The 10,806-nt window shown below is 38.8% G+C and overlaps 1 protein-coding gene across 1 annotated transcript; it reads left to right on the top strand.

The window, feature by feature from the left end:
* Positions 1-1,149: 1,149 nt before the first annotated feature.
* On the top strand, positions 1,150-10,297 carry CLEC12B (C-type lectin domain family 12 member B). The gene is made up of 6 exons (XM_006774801.1): positions 1,150-1,244; positions 2,791-2,885; positions 5,104-5,322; positions 6,044-6,198; positions 6,399-6,514; positions 10,147-10,297. Exons 1-6 carry the CDS (start codon positions 1,150-1,152, stop codon positions 10,295-10,297), a joined length of 831 nt encoding a protein of 276 aa, XP_006774864.1.
* The last annotated feature ends 509 nt before the right edge of the window (positions 10,298-10,806 follow it).

The raw sequence follows: 10,806 nt of genomic DNA, 5'->3' as shown, positions 1-10,806 counted from the left end.
GCAGCTTCTGAACATTTTATTGTTAAGAGGATTAGAGAAATGAGGTGATAGTGGTAGTGTGTGTGAAGGGGATGAACACGATATTTTTTGCTTATTCTTAAAATAGAAGATATCACATATTTATAAGTTAAGAGGAGTCAACCAGCTGAAAAAATAATGATCCCAGAGGCAGAAAATTATGTTAAAAAATCTTTGAGTAGGTAGATGGAATGGATTTCAATGTACAGATGGGAATGAACATAGATAAGAGTTTGTGCAATTTAACCATGGAAAATGGTTGAAAATGATATTATCATGCATACAGATGTAAATGTTTTTGTATATTTGGTCAGTGAAACAGAGAAAATGCTCTTATGATTGTTTTTATTTTTTCAAGATAATCTTCTTCTGAATATTAGCTGCTTTTTGCAGGAAGATTTTCCATAGGAAGTTAGCCATGCCAGAAGGGAACTCCATTCACACACAGTTTTAATAGCTATCCATTTCTTCTCAATGTCCCATTGCCAACTGTCTCTCTCTCTCTCTCTCTCTCTCTCTCTCTCTTAACGTTTTGGTATATATCCTAGAAATACCTTTCCTACACACACACACACACACACACACACACACACACTTGAATTTCTTAAAACATCAGCCAAGTATGGGTGGTATTTAACTATACAGCTCTCAGTACATGTGACTACACACTCCATCCTGTTTTAGTATGTGTATCTGCTTGATATCTAATATAGGTGAGTATAAACCACATCCAATGTGTCCATGCAGAATTAGCTTACCTTACCTTTAACACATGTAAAGCGGACAGCTGACCCTTTATTGAAAGCTTGAGAATCATAGGATTTCCTGCATAAAACCACCACTCCTTCACTGATTCCAAACACCACTTCTTTGCTTCATAGCATGAAACAATAATGAAAGAACCATTTGGAATCTACAATATACTGATTTCTAAGGAGAATATTTGACTTCACTCACATTCTCTGCAGAAAAACAGATTATCATTCTGTCCTTACATAGATTGCAGTGGGATGTGTCTTGGGCCAGTTGAGTGCCTGTATAAAAGCTCCAAGCCTTGGAAAGAACATCTTGTTCAGGCCTGAAGACATTGAAACATTAATTACACAATTTACAGGAGTGCTTTCTTCTACAATGTCTGAAGAAGTGACCTATGCGACACTTTCATTTCAGGATTCCGTTGGAGCAGGAAATAACCAGAATAGAAATAACCTAAGGAAAAAAGGTAAGGATTCAGGAAAAGTGCAACTTGACCTTGGGGGATGGACAGGTGTTCAAGGCTTTGAGGTATGGCTTTGATACCTACACCAAAGAGAAGAAAGCTTTGAAATAGAGACAGAGTGGTGGAATATATTAGTTGAATAAGTGTTCCCAATATTGAGGAAAAAATGGTGTGTTATCACTATGTTTCGTGAAGCCATGTGTTATAGTAAAAATGTTGATTAGACATGCCAGAGAATGGGGACTAAAAGGTTACTTTTTATAAATGCAGTCCTTTTATAAATGTAGTCCTTGCGAGAGATGCCAGAGACATCTTTTAGAAGGCAGATCAGAAGCTTCTAAAACATAGAAGATAGAGGAAATTTTTCCTGTCAAAGGTATAAAAAACTGAACAGGAAAATTGGAGAATGGGTGAGTCAGAAATAGATGATAGTTTCAGTTTTATAGTATTTTAAAAAATTAAGAAATTGGAATTCTCAGAATAATTAGTAATGTTGAATATATAATAACAGTATTTTAAAAAGTATATTACTTGCTGTGTATCACATCTTTATTAAAATATAGTTGTGAAGTAAATAAAGTAATATTAGTACTTTTTCCAATATGTTGAGAAAACTGAGGCTGAAAAAAATTAAATGATTTAACCAAGTTCATGCAACTGTTATGTGGTGGAGGCCAGACTCAGTTCTAACCTTTCACTCACTCCCTTATATCTGATTGAAAGAAAGGGTGGTCTTTGTGGTCAATAATCCAATTTAATATATCAGGCTACATCCTTCACTTTCAAAAATCCATTGACAGTTGAGGCTGTTGTCCTGAATCATCATCTAAAATATATAAGTTATGTTCTTTTCTTTAGATTTATTTTTTTTTTCAACTTAAGTGTCTGTGTGTGTGTGTGGTTTGAGAGGGGGTTGATATAAAAAGGAAGATGGGAATAGGCTTTGCATTTTCTAAGAAAGATGGCTATACATTATTTTTTAGAAAAGTTTAACTCTAATCCTTGAGAACGAGGGAGTAGTGGATACGCTTTATGTAATAGTGCACCTGGAGATTACATTAATCATTCTCAAATATTGGGCTAGATGCCATTAGATCCTGAATTGAGGACTAGGAAAGTGAGGTAAGAGAACCATTTGTGATATATACAGGGTGGGGCAAAAGCAGGCTTACAGTTGTGAGTACATGAAACACAAAGTTTATTCCTGTGTTATTATTTATTATTGTATTATTTTCCATACAAAGACTTTTAAACATATTTTTGCCCCACCTTGTATATGGAATGTCAAATTTTGAAGAATTATTTGCTAGCTTTCTCGTCTTTTCTGTGGTTTGTAAGTTAGATTGTACATTCATTCCTTCTTTCACTCAGTATCCATTCATTATCTAATAGGTGATAAAGAAAATGGGTAATAGATAAAAATAAAACCCATAGTAACACTTGTTTTGTGGAGGTTTGTAATTTTAAAAAGTTTCTGCTGTGGGAAAAATAACCACATGTAACTCCCACAAGGGAGTTGTTTGTTCATCCCTCTGTTGGCTTCCTTCATTGTTTCCAGGTCTGTCCCACACATGGCGCTGGGCAGCCCTGAGTCTGCTAACCCTTTGTCTGTTGCTGCTGATCGGGCTTGTGACCTTGGGGATTATGTGTAAGTATACTTGCATCCAACCCAAGAAAGATGATTAGGAAACACAATGGTAAAGTGTGAATTCAGGTTTGATATATGATAAGAGCTACATCCTAAATACTCTAATGCTTCCTGCTACTTTCTATCTCTCCTTCTCCCTGTCTCCAAGGTAAACCAACAAGGAAAATATTATTATGAGGACTTTCCCCTAAGTCCATTGCTTTCTCTTGATAAGCTAGACTGGACTAGGAAGCCAACTTTTATTTCTCAGTTATTGGTTGGAATAAGGAGTCTCTTTTCTGCATACACACACACACATCCACTTATTATTCCAGTGGTGAGAAACAGAAAGCCAAGGACAGTGGGTTCAAGGAAAAGCATACCATTTTATTTGCCTCTAAGACTTTGTACAAGTCTGGCTTAATTTGCCCATGTAAGACCTTTCTAGAGTAGACATACTGCTAAGCAGCAGCAACAGCCTGACTACTATAAATGACAAAGAGATACAAACAAAGAGGAAGAGTTGCCTGATATTCCTTAGCCAGTAGATAGAAGGTTGAACCAGCTGGGCAGGCATAGCTCAGTGGTTGAGCATTGACCTATGAACCAGGAAGTCACGGTTAGATTCTGGGACAGGGCACATACCCAAGTTGATCTCCAGTGTGGGGTGTGCAGGAGCCTGTTGATCAATGATTCTCACTCATTATTGATGTTTCTATCTCTCCCTCCCTCTCCCTTCCTCTCTGAAATCAATACAAATATGTTTAAAAATATAAAGAAAAAAGAAAGTTGAACCACCTCCAATAATGGAAGCTCCACTTCCAAGCACATTAGTGAAAAAAGAGTATTCTTTTTAGTCTGACCCATCATTTGGGCAGTCAGGGCTATTCTGGGTAGGGAATCCTGAACTAACAAGAGCAAAATCATCCTGAGAATACACACTTTGGAGGATGTTAAGTATGTGATGAACAGAGTAGAGTAGTGAGTGAGCACAGTATTCAATTTCAGGGGACTTGCAGTCAAGAAAGTTTATTTGCTAAATGATACCAATATTTCCTCTGATACTTTCATTTCTTTTTATATGTGTAAAATCTCATGGATGATTAGGATTTAGACATACTTATTTGGACATACAAATAGAAGCTAATGATGTAACTTGCTCTTTTGAAAAGAAATATTATGTTCTAGCAGTAGTGACAACTATTCAGCAGCCAATCATTATGAAGCTTAGTAGTTAATCTTCTACAATGATGTATGTTTTATTTTTATTTTTAAGTTATTTACATTATTGCAGATGTTCCCCATAACCCCCTTAGCCCACCTAGCAATCATGTATGTTTTAAAAAAATTAAGATGCACCCTACCTGGTTTGGTTTAGTGGATAGAGCATCGGCCCGCGGACTGAAGGGTCCTGGTTTTGATTCCATCAAGGGCACATGCCTGGGTTGGGGTTGCAGGCTCAATCCCCAGTAGGGGGTATACAGGAAGCAGCCAGTCAATGATTCTCTCTCATCATTGATGTTTCTATCTCTCTCTCCCTCTCCCTTCCTTTCTGAAATCAATAAAAATATATTAAAGAATAAAATAATAAAATAAAAAAGAAGATGTAATATGTAATCATTGGTTCTCCATAGAAGGAAGAGTTTTTCTCAATTAAAGTGCAATGCTTTGAGTGCAATGGCTCTTAAATTTATTCTTCTGGTGAGTCATCTAAAGTGTTTATCAAAAATGAATATTTTCATGGATCTAGGATCAGAAGTGGCATTAAAATCTTCCTTTTAACACACACACACACACACACACACACACACACACACACAAATACCCCAAGTGATTCCGACACAAGCTGTCTGCAGATTATACTTTGAGAGAGCCATTGCCCCAAAGGACTCTGTTCATATTAAAACAATTATGTGAACCAACTCCAAAAAGAAAAAGACAAAATTTCCAACAAGTGTATGGCAAAATGACTGGCACTACTTTAGATGAAATGTCAGAGTTATATTATCAGCAATTTGTTATTTTAATATAAGAACAAAATAAGTAAATACAAATAAAGTTATAAGAATGAGCTCTAAACAATTTTAAATAGAAAGGCATCTGGTGCAGATTCCTCCATTATGAGGAGTTACTAATAAATGTTAAACAAGGTAAGAAATATTTCTGTGTTAAGAGAATTATCCATGGCTAACATGAGAATGGGAGGCTGTCTGAACTTATTTACTATTGTGCCTTGGAGTTTTGCAGACGTCTAAGGACATTAACTCAGACTCAGAGAATTTGAGTCAACTTCAAAAAATCATCCACCACCAGCAAGATAACTTATCCCAGCAGCTGAGCAACTACAGCAACTTTCCCACGGAGGAGGAACTGCTCAAATCACAGATCTCCAATCTATTGAAGAAGCAGGGACAAATGGCCATAAAACTCTGTCAAGAGCTAGTCATTCACACTTCAGGTAATCAGGATCTGGTGACCTGTCAGATCAAATCTATTGTCTCAGTTTAGGTTAATTATGTGCATCATCTCTGGGAGTATGAGAGAGTCGTGTTGTCCAAAGTCCACTAATGAAATCACACTGATTTTACAGAAGACAAAGGAAGATATGAAAGTATTTAATATTTTTGAAACAGAGGCAAATTTGGGGAAGCATCATGAACTGATATCAATTTGGATCAGGGGTCCTCAAACTATGGCCCGCGGGCCACATGCAAATACAAATATTGTATTTGTTCCCATTTTGTTTTTTTACTTCAAAATAAGATATGTGCAGTGTGCATAGGAATTTGTTCATAGTTTTTTATTAGTCCGGCCCTCCAAAGGTCTGAGGGACAGTGAACTGGCCCCTGTTTAAAAAGTCTGAGGACCCCTGATTTGGATACTTCAGTCCCTCACTTTATGAACTATTTTTAGGGGATCCTGGTGTTATAAGAAGTTAAAAGTAGAACAGATCATTCATTCTAAGGCTAGAAGACTGAGCCCTGCAAAGATCATTTTAATCACCACTACCTCAACCCATAATTGGGGTGATCTCATTTCCAAAGGCTCCTACAACAGTATGTTTTCAGGGTGCTGGGTCTCAAACCCTATTATCAAGTTAAGTAGCTTTGTTTCCAAAACCTTCCCCAATCACTCCAAAGTTGTTTAGTGTGTACTTCTAGGTACAATTTCTTTTTCAGATCACAAATGCAATCCTTGTCCTAAGATGTGGCACTGGCACCAAAGCAGCTGCTATTATTTTGCAACGAATGAAGAGAAAACTTGGAGTAACAGTAGAGAAAACTGCATGGACAAGAACTCCACCTTGGTGAAGATAGACAGCTTGGAGGAAAAGGTCAGAATCTCCTTTCCTGGTTACAGAAATTGCCCATGTAAGGTAAAGCAAATAAATAGCATTTCTGATCCACACAGTAAGAATTCAGTACATTTTGAAGGAGAATTAATAAATGACTTTAACGTATGTTCCCATCTATCTTACTTCTGCAACTGGAAATGTGGTTCTCACATAAGATTTTTTCCTTTTCTCTTTCTCAGCATTTTCTGAAGTCCCAACCATTACCCAAGCTTTCTTTCTTCTGGTTGGGATTATCATGGAATCCATCTGGCAGAAGTTGGCTGTGGGAAGATGGTTCTAGCCCCTCTCCAGCCTTGTAAGTCTCTATTTGGGAAAAATCCAAGCTAATAACACTAAGAATTGGGATATTGTCAAAATGATCTGATTTTCATTTCCATAATTAGTGATGTTGAACATTTTCTTATTTGCCTGTTGGGCCTCTGTAGGTCTTCCTTGGACAGATGGCTAATCAGATTATCTGCTTATTTTTTAATTTTGGTGGTGAGCATGCTATAGTATATATAGATTTCAAATTACAATAGTGTACATCTGAAACATGTTATTAATTAACCTACCTCAAAAAAAAGTTAATTTTAAGAATTAGAAATCTAGATACAAAAAAGAGTACAACCTACAAAGAAAATAGAGCTTGAGTAACAAATACTGATGCCCTAGCCAGTTTTGCTCAGTGGTTAGAGTATCAGCCCACCAACCAAAAAGGTCTTGGGTTCAATTCTTGATCAAAGGCACCTTCCTCAGTTTCAGGCTTGATCCTAGGGCCCCAAGTTGGGGTGCATGTGAGAGGCAACCAATCAATGTGTCTCTCACATAGATGTTTCTCTCTCTCTCATTCCCACTCTACCCTCTCTAAAAATCAATGGCAGGGGAGGAAGCAGTTAGGGGTGCAATCAGGTCAGCGTGGAGGAGCAAGTAGTTAGGCGGCAATCAGGCTGGCAGGGAGGGCAGTTGAGGTGATCAGGTTGGCAAAGGCAGTTAGGGGTGAGCAGGCAGGCAAGCAGTTAGGAGCTATTGGTCATGGATTGTGAGAGGGATGCCCAACTGCTGGTTTAGATCCAATCCCTGGGATCAGCCTAAACCGGCAGTCGGACATCCCCCAAGGGGGTCCCATATTGGAGAGGGTGCAGGCCAGACTGAGGGACACCCTCCCCCATCTCATGTATGAATTTCATGTACTGGGCCTCTAGTATTTTCTATAATAATATACATTAACACACATTTAAATTTAACAATTGTTAGCTATTTTCTAACAAAAAGTAAGTCTACATTGGTTAAATAGTTTAACAACTAATTTTATGATGGGGACTTGCAATTAAATTATATATAAAATGTTTTTCATGAATTAACATGAGCCACTTTATGGTTTCAATAAAAATATTTAAAGTATTTATAGAATATATAGTATTTTGAAAAAATGATTTTTGGCAACTATTAAAAGATATGAAAAAAAGGTCAACTTAAAAATATGTCAAGGGGCACATAGTTTTACAAAATTCTTTTAGCAGACTGACTACAAAACCAAATATTTTGAGGAACACCTCTCATCATAACTACATTCAAATGGTACAATCACATTTGTATTTTAATATAACATATGGCATTTGTATATTAGATGAAACTTACAACCAGTGGCATCTTTCTGGGCATAGCAGGTTTTTTCACCTCCCTATCCTTATCAAATTATTAATCTAGTCAACTCCTATTTCACTCTTTAATAATGCATGTTGTCAAAGTTTCCTTAAATCGAATTATAAGTGCCCATTTTCTGTCAAAGATACTGTGCTTCAATTGTGACTCATGGACTTCTTTTAATAACAAACACTATGTTTATACTTTTCTCCCTGGTTACACTTTATCTTCATTCATTTCCCCAAGTTTTGTCCTGGACTTTGCTATCCCACACCAATCTTCCCACCCTCTAATCACCACTACTTACATTAAATTGACTAATCTGGCTTCACAGAGATAAGAATGGGAAAAAGCACATGCAAAGTAACAAACACACACAAAAAAGACAGTTGCTCTGCAAATGGAGCAATATGGGGCATGAAATGAATACACATTAATCTGAGAGACTGACGCTAGACTGAGGGTTCACAGGCGTGCCATGACACCAGGCAAGTTCAGTTGTTTCCATTTCGGAATTTAAGAAGATATGTTCCTCTTCTCAAAAGAGTTTTAATCTTTCCTGCCCCTCCCCCCCGTTTACATCTCATTGAAGTATGGAGGAGGGGGCCCCACAGCAAGTTTCAGAGCCTGGGAACACTGGTTCCCTGAGATTGAGCTGTCTGATAAACCAGTGCGGCACACTCAGCATAGCAAGATCGAACTTCAGGATCACACGGCCATTTCCTACTGAGGAAGGCCAGTCTGAGCAATCACACATACTAGGAATAAAATTTGGTAAGTCCAGCTCTGAAGCAAGAAAAGAACGTTGCAGTGTAAGGCAGATCATTCGGGGGAGGGGGAGAATTGGAGCACACAGAAAATTTAAATCTGATGAGCATGATTTTCTAATGACATTATTTATCACCAATTCCTTAACAGAGGAACTGGGGACTGATACTAGGGCCACATTCACTTCTCTCTTAACTTTGTCTTGTTCTCTTTTCGCCCTCCATATATATATATATATATAAATTATACTTGTGCATAGTAAAATGTAACAACTTATACACAGAAAGTGATTTCATTTGTTTGTTTGTTTTTCTTCATAAAGTTCCAAACTAAAGAAAATCTAGTACTTCTAATATAATCTGCACTAGAGGCCTGGTGCACAGATTTGTGCACATTGAAAGGAAATTAATTAGAAGGTGGTCAGTGGGGCAGAACTGGGCGAGTTGGGCTGGACACACCCTGGAACCAACCTCCCATGGTCCCTCCCCAGCTGGCTGCACCTGGGGTAGCCTCAGGGCTTGAAGGCCATCTTCAGAGTGAGCAGGGTCCCTCCAGCAAGTGGGGTTCCTCATCCTGGCCTGCAGGGATCAGGCTGAAACCCGCAGTCCAACTTCCCCTGAGGGATCCCAGAGTGCAAGAGAGCACTCTGCAAAGCTGCTGTTGCTAAGCAGCTCCTGCATTGAGCATCTGCTCCCTGGTGGTCAGGGCACATCATATCTATGGGCTGGTCAGCCAGTCAGCTGGTCACTTAGCCTTTTATGTATATAGACTAGAGGCCCAGTGCATGAAATGCATGCATGGGTGTGTGTGTGTGTGTGTGTGTGTGTGTGTCCCTCAGCCTGACCTGCACCCTCTCCAATCTGGGAGCCCTCAGGGGATGTCCTACTGATGGCTTAGGCCCGCTCCCCACGGTTCTCTGCTCTCTGCGGGGCCTGCCTGCTGCACACCATAGCGATTGCCAAGCAGGCCATGCTGGATGCTGCCTGCGGGCCGGGCTTGCCTGTTCCCAGGTCCCTGTGGTGACAGCCAAGCCGGCTGTGCTGGGAGCTGCCTGTGGGCTGCACTTGCCTGCTCCCAGGTTGTCACAGTGACAGCCAAACAGACTGTGCCATGCTGGGAGCTGCCTCCTCCTTGCTGTCAGTCTACAAGGAGGTGATGAGATTAATTTGCATACTCCCTCCTGATTGGCTGGTGGGCATTGCAAAGGTATGGTCAATTTGCATATTTCTCTTTTATTAGTGTAGATTGGGTAGTTTCTACCATGTTAATGGAGGGAAAAAAATTCTCAACACAGAATTTAAGCATCCATCTTAAACAATTCTACATGGAATTATAATTAACTTGAAATAAAGAACTCATGTCTGCCAGCTTCAGGGATCTTGTTGTGTTGTGGAAGCATAAGTCTCTCAATATTCAGATATATGATATTTATTTAATAATGGAAAACATTGAATTGTGGTCAAATTTAAAATATTTGATGTATAACTTAATTTTTAAAAATATATAATTAATTTTGAATGGATTAATTTCCAGATTTAATACTAAAGAATATGCCCAGATCAATGGATCCCAAGGATGTGCCTATTTTCAAGAAGGAAATACTTATACTTCCCGCTGCAGTGCTGAAATTTCTTGGATTTGTGAGAAGACAGCTGCATTAGTGAAGATTGAAGACTTGGATTAATAGGCTTCTTCCAAATTCACCAAAATGTAAGAAACTTATGGTTAAGTTCATGAGAGGAAGGAGACAGCTACCCTACCAGAACCAAAAACATATTAAAAGCAACTGTGTATTGAATCTATCAGGCAAATAAACTTGCTCTACAGAACATTCTCCACCTCATTGTCTGATGCCTTCTGATCTGATGTTCTGGTTATTGCTAGAGTCTTAGCGGATTAACTGTTCTAGGGCCCTATTGTTCTGTCGCAAAATCATTTTTCTGACTTTCCTCTCTCAAATAAAGGACTCTTGTCTAGCTTTGTTGTTACATACCCACAAGTGCACTGGGGTGCTATGTGAGGAATGAACAGTCAGAACTGACACAGGCCATCGCCCTAGACCAAGGTCCAGGAGATCTTGCTGTGAGAGTTGCTGGATCATGTAGAAGGTGAGGGATCCCCAAGTAGGGATTCTAGTTTCTGGGCAGCAGCACTATGCCAAATGATTTGGAAATATCTTAGCAAATTGAGTGC

This window comes from Myotis davidii, unplaced genomic scaffold, assembly GCF_000327345.1.
Source record: "Myotis davidii unplaced genomic scaffold, ASM32734v1 scaffold188, whole genome shotgun sequence".
NCBI classification, from domain to species: Eukaryota; Metazoa; Chordata; class Mammalia; order Chiroptera; family Vespertilionidae; genus Myotis; species Myotis davidii.
Note: the sequence above shows the minus strand (reverse complement) of the source record. Positions and strands in the feature narration are given on the sequence as shown.

Bases quoted from the DNA above. Each gene is read 5' to 3' on its own strand.
- CLEC12B (XM_006774801.1), top strand. From the start codon at position 1,150: ATGTCTGAAGAAGTGACCTATGCGACACTTTCATTTCAGGATTCCGTT. The intron at 2,886-5,103 runs GTAAGTATACTT...TGTGCCTTGGAG, and splicing joins TGTGACCTTGGGGATTATGT to TTTTGCAGACGTCTAAGGAC. The intron at 5,323-6,043 runs GTAATCAGGATC...TTTCTTTTTCAG, and splicing joins GCTAGTCATTCACACTTCAG to ATCACAAATGCAATCCTTGT.